Source organism: Ictalurus punctatus, chromosome 12 (assembly GCF_001660625.3).
Source record: "Ictalurus punctatus breed USDA103 chromosome 12, Coco_2.0, whole genome shotgun sequence".
Taxonomy (NCBI): domain Eukaryota; kingdom Metazoa; phylum Chordata; class Actinopteri; order Siluriformes; family Ictaluridae; genus Ictalurus; species Ictalurus punctatus.
Window position 1 is genome coordinate 19,122,057 of NC_030427.2, and position 17,511 is coordinate 19,139,567.

At 40.6% G+C, this 17,511-nt stretch overlaps 1 protein-coding gene across 2 annotated transcripts in view; it reads left to right on the forward strand.

Annotated features, from left to right (window-relative positions):
• The first annotated feature begins 269 nt into the window (after window positions 1-269).
• Window positions 270-17,511, forward strand: part of cers2a (ceramide synthase 2a) — a 32,234-nt gene continuing 14,992 nt past the window's right edge. The window contains exons 1-2 of one of the 2 annotated variants that reach the window (XM_017481224.3): window positions 270-772; window positions 16,670-16,843. In XM_017481224.3, coding sequence (XP_017336713.1) covers window positions 16,671-16,843 — 173 coding nt within the window. In that variant the 5' untranslated portion in view covers window positions 270-772; window position 16,670. Of the gene's footprint in view, window positions 773-8,838; window positions 8,970-16,669; window positions 16,844-17,511 lie in introns of those variants that run through there. The other variant, XM_017481225.3, reaches the window with a different exon arrangement.

Consider the following 17,511-nt stretch of genomic DNA (forward strand, 5'->3'; position numbering starts at 1 on the left):
CACAGCACGGAGAGTAAACACAGTAGGATTAAATGAGTTACACTGTACATGCAAGTATTAGCTGTAGATTCATCGCCATGCAGACATGTCATGTCACACGTTAAATCTGTAACACTGAATATACTGCTCGCTGTTCTGTTCCGAAGAGGTAAATTTAGTTGTTTCTTCCGTCCCCACTTTGTCACTCGAACGCTCTGATGTAGGAAAACAACAAAAATGGCGGCGGTCGAAGAAAACGTCATTACATGTTAGCCCCGCCCACTCGTTATTGAACCCTCCTCCCTCTTCAGTCTGGCTGAATGTGAGTCTGCTGACTGGCTTCAGGCTTCAAACCAAATCCGGCCGGAGATATTTACCGAGTAACGCTCGGAAAGGTGGAAAACTGCTAACCTTACGTCACCTATTACCATCTGAAGAACAGCCGAGACTGGTGTAGTTTATTATAATTACTATTTTTTGTTTTTAAAAGAAGGGCGGTCGCTTAGAAACCCCGCCGAATGAACCCGAGGCGGCGGCGGAAGCAGCAGCAGAAGCCGACGTGGAGGAGGCGCAGCTCCGGACATAAACACTCCTGGTTTTAAAGTTTTCTTTAGAACTTTCAGAGAAAATGACTCAGGATTACGGAGCGCGGACTATACAGCTCGAGTGGCCTTGAACAACTCTGGACTGTGTACTTTGTTTTTGTTTTATATATATATTTTTTTGGGGGGCGGCGGATAGTTTGGTCTTGAATTCACACCCTTTTTGTGCCTTGTACCTGCGTTTGGCGGAAGTGAGTACCGTTATACAATACACACACACACATACACACATACGAAGCAGTTGTCTCCATTTCCGAGCTTTTTTTTGTAACAGCAGAAGGTCATGTTTTGTGTTATAACGTCTCTGTACACACATACATACGCATATATACTCACACAATGGCTTCACACCTAGTTATAACCGTGAGTTACCGCGCGCGCGTTCAGGGCCTGTTTAAAGAGACAGAGTTCAGATTGAGCGTTTGCTCTACTTCCGGTACTAGCTTGTGCTGACCTGTCTGTTGCGTTGATTCATCCCCCTGCTGATTAATCCCACTATTCAACAAACCCCGATCTGTTGACACGGACAAACCGAGATCTGAGCTCACAAGAGTTTAGGTCAGTTACTATGACAACTTGGTTGCGACGCAAACCAGGCTTAAAGCTCAGCTACGCTTCATCATTGTTTATCAGAGGGGGGTATGCCGTTTAATAGAGCTTTTAGCACCCACTTCATCCTTCATCCTGCCCGAGGATGTGGTGGACCTGGAGGAACATATTGGGCTTTCACACCCAAAACTTGACATTAAATTAGATGAACTCAGTGTTATACAGTGCTGTGAAAAAGTATTTCTTCTGTTTTTGTGTACATCTCCTACTAAATGGTTTTGGATCTTCAAATGAAATACAACATAAAACAAAGGCAGCTTGAGTAAACACACAATACAGTTTTTATTATTATTATTTTTATTGCCCCCTTAAACTAATTAATTAACTAATTGCCCCCTTAAACTTAAAATCTGATTATGCCAACTTTAGCAGCAATAACTATAACCAAACATCTCTCACTTACTTCTGGGACTAGGACTTACTCCTATGCTTTGGATCATTCAGTATGTTTACATGGACAACAATATTCCGATATTAACCCGATTAAGACGATACTCTGATTAAGAAACTAGCATGTAAACAGTGATTATTGATTACCTTAATCTGATTAAAGTCATACTCGAAGTAAACACAAATCGAAGTAAGACGTGGAGTATTCCTGTTTTAGTCGCATTATCGACGTGTGTTACAGACATGTAAACACCTTAATATAATAATATCGTGTGGGAGTTTTCGCAGAATTTTGCGGCAGGACACGTACGCGCACGGCAGTGCTCCTAATGTTTGACGGCAAACAAGAGAGCACGGCTGCGTCCGAAACCGCGTCCTTGCCTACTATATAGTAGGATAAATACATGTGTTTCGGCTACTATTTAGTATCTAAGTTTTGCTGTTTCGGAGGCAGCCCACGGCTTCAAGCAGTCATCTGTTTGCACGTACAGCATGACAAATAATTAACTGCATTTGAAGCTTTCGTAAAATTAAAAATGGAAAAAAAACCATAACTATATATGGTACCATGACAAAGACGAACTGTATGTCTATACGTGAAATTCTGGAGGGAACATCAGACAGCGTGGCATGGAGACGTAATGAAGTGAATAATTAGATTATTGTTGTCCATGTAAACGTAGCCACTGCAACGCTGCTTAATCCAGTTGCGCTTGAGTTTCAATTTATGGACTGAAGACCGGACATTCCCCTTTAGGATTTTCTGGTAGAGAGCAGAATTCATGTTTCCCTCAATTACTGCAAGTTGCGCAGACCCTGAAGCAGCAAATCATCCCCACACCATCACACTTCCTCCACCATGCTTGACCGTAGGTATGATGTTCTTTTTGTGGAATTCTGTGTTTGGTTTATGACAGATGTAACGGGACACCTGTCTTCCAAACAATTCCACTTTAGACTCATCAGTCCACAGAACATTCTCCCAAAAGGTTTGAGGATCATCAAGGTGTTTCGGCAAAATTCAGACGAGTCTTAATGTTCTTCTGGGTTAGCAGTGGTTTTCACATCGCCACTCTTCCATGGATACTATTTTTTCCCAGCGTCTTTCTGATAGTGGAGTCATGAACAGTGACCTTTATTGATGTAAGAGACATCAAAATTCCTCCAAGAGCACAGCAATGACTCATCCAAGAAGTCACAAAAGAGTCAAGGACAACATCAAAGGACCTCCTTTTGTGACTTTCTGGATGAGCCATTGCTCTTGGTGGAATTTTGGAAGGTCAGCCACTTCTGAGAAGGTTCACTACTGTGCCGAGTTTCTCCATTTGAAAATAATTGTTCTCACTTTAGTCCAGCTGAACCCCATTATGAATGCAGTTTCATAGGTTTGGGGAATTGGTAACTGTGGGGGCAAATACATTTTCCCACAGGCTCAGTTGGTATTGGATAACTTTTTGCTTCAATAAAAAACATTATCATTTAAAAACTGTATTTTCTGTTTACTCAGGTTGCAAATACAGGGGTAGTGGTCAGTAGTAGCTCAGTGGTAAAGATGTTGGATTTCTGATCGGAATGTCATGAGTTCAAATCCCAGCGCTCCCATCCTGCCACTGCTGGGTCCTTGAACAAGGCCTTTAACCTTCAACTGTTCAGTTGTATAAAATTAGATAAATCTTAGTCTGTCTGGATAAGAGCGTCTGCCAAATGTACGTAAATGTAAATTTAAATGGAAATACTTTTTCAAAGCACTATAGATTTAACAAGCAAATCTCTGTATGTTGATTGATGTAAAGCAGGGTTTCTCAACCTTTTCCACCTTAAGGCCAACAAGGAAGCAGTTTAAAAAAAAAAAAAAAAAACCCAGAAAACCTAACTTTTTTTTCCCTAAAATTTTCTCTTTTTTTGTGCCTCCAATTGAACATCATCATTAATGTGAAGGGGGGATAGAACAAAAAGAAAATCCTTTTCTGTTTGCTAACTCCAACAAGAACAGTTCTGGTATAAAAAGTAAAAATACTTGAGATGATAACTTAAATAATTGAATGGTAAGGAGTGCTGCTGCATTTTACTGTTCATGCTCTGAGCGACCATGTTGATTTGGTCAACTTACATAGCGCTTTTATCCACAGGGCTTTACACTGTGTCTCATTCTCCCATTCTCTCACACACTCACACACCAATGGTAGCAGAGCTGCCATGCAAGGCGCTAACTTGCCATTGGGGGCAACCTGGGCTTCAGTGTCTTGCCCAGGGACACTTTGGTATGTGGAGTCATGTGGGCCGGGAATCAAACCGCCAACCCTACGATTAGTGGACAACCCGCTCTACCACCTGAGACACAGCCGCCCAGTGAGTTCACGTCACTTACTGAACCCTGGGTTGAGGAGACCATCCTGAGGAGAAGTAGGAATTCCGAGTTAAGGGGGCGTTTTCTTTCTAAAATTTTTTGTTGAATGCAGCATTAACGGGTTGTTCTCAGAGGTGTGGGACAATTGCCGTGGCTTGCTCAGCTCACAGCTAATGTAGCTAGCTAGTGTTTGTGGTTGCCTCATTTTGTAGTATGGTGCAGTTCAGTGTGCTGTTCTTCTCCACTTCTCACCCACACCATTGCTAAAACTGGCCAAGCCAAAAGGCATCCTTCTTGGTGACAGAGTGAGCTCTGCCTTCTTGGATGACCTTCAATAAAGCCTGAGCCTGCGTATAGACGTCCTCATAGCCAGGGTCCAGTGTCTGCATGGTCTCAGGTTCACCCTAAAGCTGGGGAGTCCAATCTTGTCCACCAAAAGGTTGGTGTGGGTGTAGGGTTTCATTACAAGTTGTGGCATCTGCTTGATTGGAATGAAACCTCGGTCCTTTGGTGTGATTTACATTTACATTTACATTTATTCATTAGCAGACGTGTTTATCCAAAGCGACTTACAAATGAGGAATGGGAATGATGGGTTTTGATGTTGGATGCAGTTTGTCAGTGGCTGTGGAAGGACAGTAGTTAGGTTTTAATCCATTTGGCAAATGATGATGATGTTGGTTATAGTTGCTGTTGGCTAAAATAAGCCTAGGCCTGAAATTAGGTTCCAGTTAAGGAAATGATCTATCTATAAGCAAAACATCTTCACAAAAAAGGCGAATTTATTTTTTGTTTATCCACTGTTTTATTTTGATGGTAAATCCTAAAGTCAATGAGAACACCTTAAATGTGAAACATAAATTAGAATTGAATAGGTTTTTTTTTTCTAGAGGGATCTGGGCACTCGTTCTGGGCACAGGACACTCGCACGAACGAAACAAGAGATGGCACCGATCTGATACCTAGCTTTTGTATTGATCCGATACCATCAAAAAACTGGTGGATTGGATATCGCTGGGGGGTACATCGTGGAAAAACAGTGACGATTGGAATCGGAATTGGACTCCAACTCCGAAAAAGATGGGACAGTATGGAAAATGAAAATAAAAACAAAGAGGAGCAGTTTGTAAATGTACTTTGACTTGTATTTAAACAAAAATCATATAAAGACAGGGTATTTGACATTTTACCTAATCAACTATATAGCTTTTTTAAGGTAAATGTTTATTTTGAAATTGGTACATGTAACACATTCCAAAAAAGTTGGGACCGGGGTAATTTAGGACTAATAGCGATGTGACGGGCTGAAATAAGAAGGTGATGTGAAACAGGTGAGGCAATCGTCTAATCATAGTGTATATAAGAAGCCTCCAAAAAAAAGCCTAGTCCTTCAAGAGCAAGGATGGGTTGAGGCTCGCCAATCTGCCAACAGATTGTCAGAGAATAATGAAACACTTTGAGATCAACATTCCCCAAAGACAAATCGGTAGGATTTTGGGCATTTCACCTTCTACAGTGCACAATATGATTGAGATTCAAGGAATCCGGTCAAATCTCAGTGCGTAAAGGGCAAGGCCGAAAACGTCCGAATGCGTGTGATCTTCGATTCCTCAGACGTCACTGTCTTAAAAACCGTCATGAGTCTGTGATGGATATCCTGACATGGGCTCGGGAATACTTTGGTAATCCTTTGTAAGTCAACACCATTTGCCACTGCATCCGTAGATGCAAGTTAATGCTTTACAATGCAAAGCAGAAGCCATACATCAACACTGTCCAGAAGCGCTGCCGATGTCTCTGGTCTCAGTCTAATCTGAGATTGACAGTAGAATCATGTTTTGTGTCAGACGAGTCGACATTTCAAATAGTTTTTGGACAAAACAGCCGTCGTGTTCTCCGGACCATCCATTGCCATATCTCACTCAGAACAATGAACAAAAGAGTTGAACGAGTACGTATCCAGCTCTGTCACCCTATAGGGGATTGCATTTTTTTCTCTGAAATAATCCCTAAAAATTTTTTAGAAAGGTAAAACTGGACACTAGGCTTCTCATGAATACTATAATACTAGTAGCACTCTTGTGTAAACTGTAACTTCCTTGTCTTGCACTTGTACATTTTGTAGGCAGTTGTGTCATCGTTGCTGGAGCAATCGCTGTCTAAAGCAGAAGTTTTTGACAAAATAAGAGTCCTCTTGTAGAAAAAGGTGGATGTAATGCTGAGTTGCAACACAATATCAAGCATGACCAAGCATAGCTGTCCTTTATCCCACTCTTACCTGCCGCACACATGCTGAGGAGCTCGCATACAATCCTGTTTCTATAATCATCAGATAAGAAAAGTGCTCAATGTAGAAGAATAATGTACCAAAAAAAAAAAAAATGGATCCGCTCTCTAAATATCAATTTTTTTTCCATGACCACGACAAATGCTTAATACAGAAATCACCAAGTGCTTAGATTATCATCAAGATATGACCAACTACAGTATACACTCGAGTGACGTAGCTGAGGTTGAGGCTGTCCGAGCCAGAATCCACACACCATGCTGGCATTTCTACCTCAGGGGGTTTCTCCACAGTGTTTTTCAGGGTAGGGTTCATATTTAATTCCTAAAACACATCAGGTTTAAATCCAAATACATATATCTAAGAACTAAAAACAGAAGCGGTGTCCTTACATTACACCGCTAATATATAAATATGTAGACGAAACGGAAGTCTTTTATTTGTCACATATACATTACAGCGCAGTGAAATTCTTTTCTTCGCATATCCCAGCGTGTTTAGGAAGTTGGGGTCAGAGCGCAGGGTCAGCCATGAGACTGCGGGCGTTTCACACGAAGGTCTTTCAGCGGTCATAGGCAAAGTGCTTCTGAGGCTGCAGGAGCTGAAATATCCAGTGTATGTTTAAAGAGATGTGTATATAGTGTCTAATAATGTAATCTGTAGATTACATCACTGAAAATAGTGTTTCAGTTCACATTGCTTAGAAAGCTAAGATGATGGGTAGTTAAGATGACCTGCATCTGTGATTTTGTAGAACCAAGAAATAAATTGTGGTGATTCGCTTCCTCTTCTTCCTCTTCTGCTTTCATTCTGCTGTGAAATACGAGACAAGGTAGTGTAACGGCCAGATTTCCCTTCAAGTCACAAGTGATCAGGGAAGTTAAAGGACTAATTAAAGGACCGTTTTACATGATGGTACACATTTACTTGGAAAATTATTCATCACCTTTGCCTCTGGACTGGTTTGATTCAATCTTCTGTCGATTTAAAATTGTGTGTAAATGCTCTTTGTTGGCCGGATCAAACTTGAAATTCCAGCCAGATGGACAAATGTTTCAGTTTCATTAGTAACTTAGTAACACCTGGCTGCTAATTATTCTCTTAAGAATTGTGGAAATAGGAAGGGTGTACTTATTATTTCCCCAGCTGGTTTCTGTTGTTGGTTTCCTTTTTTGGGGGGGGTCTGTTGTGTTTTTATGTTGCCACATGACATTATTTGTTTGTCTATAGAAGTTGGTGAGGACTACTCCGTTGTTATTTAGGCCCTGGTAAATGTATGTATGGCCAGGCCCGCTTTTTCTCATCTCAGAGCCACAGGAGATACTAACTAACTATTGGTGACTCACACGAACAAGCTCTTTCTATAGAGTGCTGTTCCTTTTGTCTTTGTTGAATGGCTGGTCTTCGATGTAAAATATTGATCTTCTGAAGCCGTTGCTTTGTTGACTTGGTTTTGTGCGTTGGGTCGATATAGTGCTGGAGTATGAACATTATCTTCAGCTGTCTACCAGAGGCCTGCTGGTTGTGTGCCAGAATAGATTTGGAGTTATCGGTGATTTCCTCTAAATTGACTTGAGCCCCAGCTGAAGAGAAGCAGCCCTATAGCATGATGCTTCCACCACCATGCTTCACCATGAGTATGTTTGGGTATGTTCATTGTGTTCTTTGGGTGATGGGCAGCCAAACATATCTTCTTCCTTGCTCTCGTCAGAGCAAGGTTCTTCCTTGTTTCTACCTTGCTCACATCAGACCATAACACAATTTGCCACATGCTTTGGGATGATTTTGGTGGGTCTGGATGTTGTTGTTGTTGTTTTGTTGTTTTTAATCATGAGAAACTCACAGTGCAGCCATGTGAAGAATACGAGAGATTGTCACATGCAGGGAATGAGCAGTACTTACCAGATGTTCCTGCAGCTCCTTTAATGTTGCCGTGGGTCTCTCGGCAGCCTCCCTGGTGAATTTTATCTTGTCCCTTTTTTATAAATTTTAGAAGGTTGTACTGTTCTTGGTGATGTCATTGTGGTGCTCCATTTTCTCCATCTGTTGATCATGGTGTTCCATGGTACATATAATGATTACTAAATGAGATTGGTTCATTCTCAACACAGTCGCATGCTTATCCCCCCACCCCTTTAAAATGCTTCTGTATGTAATTCACCTGAATTGTCAGTTGCTATAATGCATTAAAGGTAGAAAAAGAGGTGAATTATCTTGATTTATTTATTTATTTTTCATCACAGAAACCTTCGATTTTAATGCGGGTGTGTAAAGTTTTGATATCCACTTTACTATCTGAAGTAGATCTGTCTAGGTATACACAAATGTACACAAACTCAGGACTTATCTACATTACTAAGTGGATTTTTATGAATGGCGTATTTCCTGTGTAAATACTCCTGCGAATGATTTCCAAATAAACAATTATAAGTAACAATACTAAGTAGAAAGCATTATCAATATCGCAGTATTCCGATTGTCCTTATCTCTGAGCACGATTGGACTTAAAGATCCTTACTGAATGTACATGTGGAAGATTGAGCAGCCTTCAGCCCTTGTAGTGTGAGGTACTAGCATTTATAACCTGGAGCACTAAATTGGTCTGAGATCTAGCTACTGTGTTATCTGTTACCTGAACTCTGCTGAGCTGGTTTGCTGTTCGAGCGATCAAAGTCCGCTCGGCCGGACCGGGAAAGAGACGTAGCTTATCTTTAGAGATTAAGAGAAGACGAGGAAGAAAACGCAGCTTTGTAAGGTGAGTAATGTGTTTATGTGGTGTATCGCTGAATGATCTAGTAGGAGGAGTTTCGTCACATGTTTTCACCAGCGGGATTAAGATTTGACAAATAACACCGTAGATGTGAATTGTACAAATGTAAATTTGGTGATCAGAATTAGCAGCTCTGTAAGCGGACCTCTGTATATGAGGAAGAACAGAAGTTATGTGAAGACTCGGAGAGGTTGTGGATGAAAACATTTCCACATGTGCTGTTTGGTTTATTGACTCTACCTGTCACTGACAGGACTGTGTGTCCTCAGCTCTCCTGACCCTTTACTCCTGTCCGAGTTCATCACGCACTGCTCACACAGACACTCACGTTTCACTGACCTTTGTCCATGTCATTTCAGAACGTGGGTGTCTGTGTCTCTCTCTCTCGCTCTCTCTCTCTCTCTCTCTCTCTCTCTCTCTATGTGTTTGTTTTGTGTCACCATTTTTCTTCTCTCAAATTCAAACAAGCTTTATTAGCATGACAGTGGTACAGTATTGGCCATCAAATGAACAGATAAATACGCCATGCATAAATAAATGAACAGATAAATACGCCATACATAAATAAATCTCATACTAAATAGTTTTAGATCTTCAAATGAAATACAACATAAATCAAAGGCAACCTGAGTAAACACACAATACAGTTTTTATTTTATTTTATTTATTGAAGCAAAATCCAAGCCATGGAAACTTTTAAAACCGGAGCATCCTTTGGTAGATTGTGTCTTCACTAAAGTGGACCCCTTACAGCATCAATCCTTTAGCGTCATCTTCTGCCTGGTTCCAGCTCATATTGGCCGATCAGGAAATAAACAAGCGGATATGGCTGTGAAGGAGGCAGCGAGGCTGGAGGTAGAAGAGTGTCCGAGTGTTTTCTTGTTTTGATAGTACCTTGAAATGTGGTATTTTTGATCTTAAAATGTGGAAGTAGACCGATCGAATGTTTTGGTAATGGTCAAACTGTAGTGGATGGTTGCTAGCCACCATCATTTGGATAGCTAAATTTGACTAGAAAGGTAGTCGGGGAGGTTGAACGTCATCACGCCGAATAGGAAAACTCTACTACAGCCTTGTTTTGTTTATACTCGCGCTCTTGCAAACGATTCCAACTCCAACAACTTTCCAACTTGAAGATTTCAGTTTATAGTATTTTCCAATTGTAGTGGGGTTGTTTTTCTTCTATTTTTAAGTTGTAGCGGTGGTGAAGTCATTCGAAGTCGAAGTCATGCGACCGTGTTGTAGCTCGTTTATAGTCCCAAGCTTTTACTTCTAGTGATTTGTATTTAGGTTTCAAAATCCATAAAAGTTGTGTTTATTTGTGAAAATTATGTTGATAAACAAAACGTATAAGAATCATAAAGTTGTTGGTCACAGAGTTTATTTGCTGCAATAACAATCCAAAAGCAAGTGGAAAAATCCTGTTGGTTTTTCGTCGAGGGCACCAGGGCGACGCTAACGTTCGGGTTGTCCTACAAAAATACATCACCCCTGCAGCACTCTGTGGCCAGTGGGTCAGAATGTGATTGCTGAGTCTGTATTTGGTCATTATTCTGGGGTTTTATTTTATTTTAAGGTTCATTGTAAGGGCCCATGTCTGACTGAATGTCTCTATGATGTCAAGTACCTGCTATAGTCCCTCTTCTGTTTTTGACAACACGATCAGATCGTCTGCAGAGAGAAGACATTTAATTTCTGATTCAGTCAGGGTTAGCCCCCCCCCCCCTCTCGGCAGTGCTGATGGTCGCAGGTAACAGTGCTGGTATTGTGCTGCAGTAGCCAGTGATGGTGGCCATGCCGTCATGGTGACTCACAGAATGACTCCATTGAGAGTTGAGGCGTGAAGCAGTGCTGGTGTCCTGTTGGTCTGTGCTGCTGCCAGTGTGAGGACGACCGGAAATCAAGTGATCCTTCTGGTGCATCTCGTTATAGTGGGCGGTAGCAAGCTGAACTTCCTTCGGATCAGCACTGACCTTTAAAAAGCGTCCCTTTTCCCTATCGCCACACCCACATTCTCCCTGTGGAGTGCTGAAAAGAAATGTAAAGTTCATTCAAGTGCTATAACCGGCACCATTTTAAACCCAGAAAGCGGTTTTGTGCGCTGTAAGCGTATTTCATTCCACTACTGACAATTTACACTTTACTACTTCATACACTCACTGTCCACGTTATGCTCATTTAAGCAGTTATTCAATCAGCCAATCATGTAGCAGCAACACAATGCAAACAGTTGTGCAGATACAGGTCAAAAGCTTCAGTTAATGTTCACATCAAATATCAGAATGAGGAAAGTGTGATCTGTAAATTGTGACTTTAACCGTGGTATGGATGTCGGTACTAGATGGGCTGGTTTGAGTATTTCAGATTCTCCTGGGATTTTCACACGCAGCAGTCTGTAGAGTTTATTTCGAATGGTGTGAAAAAATGGTGTTGAGAGAGATCAGAGGAGAATGACCAGACTGGTCTGAGCTGACAGGAAGTCTATAGTAACTCATACAATCACTCTTTACAATCGTGGTGAGCAGAAAAGAAACTCACAATGTACAACACCTCAAACCTTGAGGTGGATGAGCTCCAACAGCAGAAGCCCACATCAGGTTCCACTCCTGTTAGATAATAACAGGAATCTGAGGCTATCATGAGCCTCTACATCTGTACATTTATCTATACATTTAGCTTCTAACAAAAGCCAATCACCAACTAGTTTGTAAAAATGATCATAATAGTGTATAATACAGCTTAAAAGCATGTTGTGTTGTTTATTTTCATGAATTTACAATTTCTTGTTAAAATATAGGTATAAAAAGACAAGCAAGTTGTTTAGGAGATCACTGAATGAACCTCGTCATCAACATTTATGGCACATTTTATTTATTTTTTTTAATGCCGCAAGTGTGTGAAACAGCTCCGTCATTGTGTTGTGTAAGCTATCCAAACCTGTTCCTTAAATGTAGTAATAATTGTTTGATTTTGCCGGTGTGTGAGTCAATCACAGCATAGCGTTAATGGGTGAAAGTTCAGGTTCATGCCTGCTGTGTAATGTTGTGTAATGTAGACTTCTGTGTGGTTTAATAACTCAGTACAGACTACACAGACATCAGTACAAATGCATTTCGACAATGACTACGTTTACATGGACAGCAGTAATCTAATTACTGACCTTATTCTGAATAAGACAATATTGTGATGAAGGTGTTTACATGAGTTGCTTTTAGAATATTCCTTTCATGTTTTACATGTTATAGAACATAGATCGATTGATGGCACGCGTCATTACGTCACCGCGCCACGCCGTCCGACGTCCCTCCAGAATTTCACGTATCGACATACAGTTCATCTTCGTTATGGTCCCGTATACAGTTTTGGGTGTTTAATTTTACGAAAGCTTCAAGTGCGGTTAATTATTTGTCATGCTGTACGTGCAAATAGACGCCTGATTGAAACCGTGGGCTGCGTCCCAAACTGTGTACTTGCCTACTAGATAGTAGTCGAGATGCATGTTTTTCACTTACTATATAGCAGGCAAGTACGTGGATTGGGACACAGCCGTGCTCGCTCGTTTGCCATCAGACAGTTGAGCACTGCCGTGTGTGTACGTGTCCTGTCACAAAATGCGGGGAAAACTCCCACACAACGTTAATAATGTGATTAAGGTGTTTATATGTCTGTAATGCACTTCTATAATGCGACTAAAACAGGAATACTCCACATGTCTTAATTCAATTTGTGTTTACTTCGTGTATGACTTTAGGCGGATTACGGTCATCAATAACCACTGTTTTAACAGGCTAGTTTCTTAATCAGAGTATCGTCTTAATTGGGTAACATAACATGGTACTACAGCTATTTTTAACACAACCAGCAACCCAAAGCCCTCCCATTTGTTACAATTGGTGTGTGTATAGACGAGAACGAAAGGAAAAAAGGCGAAAGAAAAATAATTAATACATTTAGACAAAATAAACCAAACCAGAACAAAAAAAGGCTTGGAGGGGTGGGGGGCAAGGGTGTTCAATCAGGGTGTAGACACTGCATAGAGTTAAAGTACAAGATGGCCATCTACTGGTACATTTATCAGTTTCCAATTGAGTATCATTTTTCCCCCAATTTTAAAATTGACATGATGTCTTTAAGCCACTAATGATGTAAAGCCCAGAGTATATAATTGCTTTGTGTTGTAACGAGATAAATCCTCCACAGTGCGATCCCAAAAATCACTATACCAGGGCAGAGATCAGTTTGAATAGTAAGAATTGCAGACATGGTCATAAAGTAGTCACACCAGAATCTATCATTGGCATCATCCTGAGTGATTTATGAGTAATGTGTTTTTCTCTGTTGGTCTAGCTGTAACCATAAACCCACACCTAACCACCCACTGCTTGCATCTACTCGCAGCATGGGGGTCAAAGTGTAGCTCATGCAAGTTCATCATGTTTAGCAAGCGATTACAAATGAATCAACAGCTAAGGAGCAAAGTCATCTTTTTTCCCCCTTTTTTTTTTTTTTTTTTTTTTTTTTCCTTCTCTTCCTAGTTCCTCTTCTGTACCTGATTTTGAGGAAAGCTTATCCTGCACACAGATCTCGATTGCAGCACGCACTTATCTTGGGCACAGACCATAACTGTAACTCCTATTATTCAGATGTTTCGCGAATAGAAGTGTCGACTGCGTTTTCACTCAGTGTGTACTCAGAGTTGGCACTTTGAAGATTTGAGAATATCTGCTGTGTCGGCTCTCTAAAAGCCTGGCCACTTTTTGTGCCCCAGCCAAAGACAGATAGGTGAGGTTAAGGGAGGACACTGACCGTATTTTCAGAGCAGATAAGGAATCCTCAGTGTCATTGTAAATAGACAAAGAGACGACCTTTTTCAATTCTATATCGAATCCTAAATGCTGCTTTAATCAGGATGGATAGATGTGATTTGAAATATACATGCTCAGATAATAAATAGTTAACGCTCATGCTGAATGAAATAAATGAAGTAATCCTGGAATGGTGTCTTTGTTTTGATAAACTGAAGACTGCACACTTCACATTACTCCACGCTGGAGATGAATTATCACAGTGTGCTTTTCTGAGATATTGCGGCTATTGTGACAACCTGATATCTTTTGTTTATTTATTTATTCATTTATTTATTTATTTATTGAAAACATAATGCCTCCACCACTTAGTGGTTTTCTGTTTGTCCGTCCATCTGTCCATGCATCCACCCGAGATTCTCGTTCGAGCGGTATCTCAAGAACGCGTGATTGATCGTTTTGTAGGATGTGTACCGAATTATCATCGTAACCATCAGAGGATTGAACTGATTAGATTTTCCGGATAGAGCTCTTTCTTCAGTAGCTTCTTTCCTGTTTGAAGTGTTTCTGGTGCATGTAGAAATTGGTAACGACAAGAAGGACTGGTCTTGTTGGTGGCAAGGACGAGGAAGAGATTTTGAATTACGTGGAGGACATATGTGAACCGACACTAAGGCGAGTCACAGACTTCTCAGTCCGGCGTATCAAATCAGAAGGTGAATGGAACGAAATGATTGAAAGTTACTTAAGCGATTGCTTCAGCTGTGAACAGCGTTAACTTTGCCATGCTTGATTTATACTTCCATACATACAAAGACCAGAAAGATATTTAATACAGTAGGAACCCATTAAGTTGTTCACGCTAGAGGAATCATGTTCAGGTTCTTTCACCTGTCAGTGATCAGTGTTTGTTAGAGGTCTTTCTTAATGTTTGATATTAAGCTGTTACGTGTATGATAAGCTGCTTAGATTAGTTCTGAGCCCACACTGGCTTGTTTCAATTGAAGGGATTACAGGTCTGTGTAAATAGCTGACATTCTCCTGTGTTCTCTGAATAAGCCTGCGACGGAGGTCCAGCCATCAGGAGAGTACGGATTGCATCCACCGGGGTGTCGAGCCAGAGCCGACCAGCTCCTTGACTTTAAAGAGTTCAGCAGAGCTAGTTTCCTCATTATTCAGTGTTGCGCAACAGGTTGATGAAATTTACATCATGTTACTTGGTGAGCGTACTCTGTCCCAACACGTCAGCCAATCGATCAGGGTGTAGAAGGGTTCCCCTGGTGCTTAAACATTTGATCCGTCTTCCATATTCACATCACTCGCACTAGCTGAGAGAAAACAAACTAATCCATCACTGAGAATTGTTGTGAGGAGCAAAGCTCATCGTTCTGAAATTAAAAAAAAAAAAGTCTTTGAAACGCACCATCCATGCTCCCTCTGAGATGAATTTTTGAGCTGCTGCTCATGCTGCATCACAGGGCAGTGTAACACGTTCAGAGGAAAGCGCTATCCACCCTCTTCCACGTATATGAGCTCACAGACGGCCGAGATCGGCTCGTGTCCCTGTGATTGACAGGAGAGAGAGAGAGTAATGAGTCATGTGCGCTCTCGTAGCTGCGGCATTATCGAGATTCGACCTCACAAACTTTAGACGACTTGGCGAATGCTTTTCTGTTGCCCTTAAACGCATAAACACACAAATAATGAAACAAACATAAATGCAATTAAAACATTTTGGAGGATAGGATTTTGTCATTACAAATCTATGTTTTCAATTTAAAGTTCATGTGCCGGTATTTTACTTTAGGATTATAGAATGTATAATTTACTCTCTCCAGTATGTCTCTATTAATACCACACTATAGTGTAGTCTTTGTTTTTGTTTGTTTGTTTGTTTGTTTGTTTGTTTGTCTTCTTTCTTTTCAGCACTCGTCCTCCAGTCCAAGCAGCTTATTGAAGCCATTAATTGAAAGACGGCTTCAAAATTAATGACATTAAATGTTTCTACATAAAGGAAATACTATAAAGAGCAGTACACAGTAATAACTGTAACAGAGTCAATATTTGGTGTGAGGAATCCTTGCTTTAAAAAAAATAAAATAAAGAATTAGTAGTCTCAAGTACACTTTGTGCAGTTTTATAAGGAAATGAGCTGTAAGTTTTATTGAGCATCATGTAGAACCAGACACAGTTCTGGAGACTTGAACTGTCGCACTCGCTGCTTAGTTTTGCAGCAAAACCCAGCAACCTTCATTGTGGGTTTTTTTTTTTTTTTTTTTTTTTTTTTTTTGGGTGTGTATGAAAAGTTAAAAATAATACATTGCTTTCTGCTTTACTGACATACAAACATTTGGAAAATGTTTTTTGTACTGACGTGATAATGTAGAAGTCATCAAATAAACATCTAAAACAAAGTTTGTGCTAAAAAAAAGGGGGGGGGGGGGTGCCAAGACTTTTGTACAGTACCGTATAGCGCCGGGGAGAAAAGCATTTCAAATGTTACACTAAAATCTGCTTCCCTGGGTTCATGTAGAGTCTGTAATAAACATGCTTTTTTTGTGTTGGAACGATCTCGTGATCTGTACAGTTATATTTAATACTTAATACAGACAATTACCACTTTACAAAATACATGATCTGTCGGAATGCGTTTAGTGTTTTAACATCAGAGACATTTTAGTCAGGGTTTTCCTGTGTTGCTTCTTTATTCTTTACTTCTAATGTGCACTTTTCTATAAAGAGTTTTAGTTTTCTCCTAACTATGCCCCAGTTAATAGAAAGGTTTTATTCACTGATACTACAAAAAGTGTGAAACCCTCCTGGTCCTGGGATAATCATATGGCTGTTCTCTCTCTCTCTCTCTCTCTCTCTCTCTCTCAGGATGCTGTCCACGCTGAGCGAGTGGTTCTGGAATGAGCGGCTGTGGTTTCCAGAGGGTTTGGGATGGGCTGACCTAGAGAATCACGATGGTCTTTTCTACCCCAAAGGCTCTGACCTCTGGGTTACCCTTCCAATAGCCCTGGCCTTCCTTATCATACGCCAGATATTTGAGAGGTTTGTCAAGACTAAAATCTTTATACATCAGTGTAGAGGTGTATGCATGAATGTGTCTGTTTTTTTAAAAATTATTATTATTATTAATTTTTTTCAAATTCTGTTTTTGACCCACTTGCGATATTCTCTCATGAGCAAGCAGATTAGTCATTTAAACCACGTTGGTGCTGACTAGGATGGTGAATTTCCTGGATATGAATGAAGGAACGCAGCACACAGTGTACATTTATCAAGCAAGCTTCATATCTATCCCTCTACACCTGTGTGGGTCATGAAAGTGAAAGCCCAGACTTCGTGACGCACACGTTTAACTTGTTGGCTGTTTGAAAAGACAACGATGTGGAAAATTCCTGAAGGGGATTAGGGCCAAATTGAAATGTTATCACGTTTTCAAATGCGCATGCAGCTTTACGAGATTATAACTAGTCGCAAATTATTCTTTTTTTTGCACGTTTGGAGGGTGTAAGTACTAAGCGTGTGCAGATACTTGGTTAGGTAATACATAATATTCAGTATTATCACAGACAATATTCTAATCAGGAAGCAGTTGCCTGTGCGCAGGCTACGTTGACATACTCCCGAGATAACGTGTGTCTCATTCTGATGGTTTTTCCAATCCACCGTACGCTGACTAATGAAAAAAAATTAAAAAAGCAAATTCTAAGTCT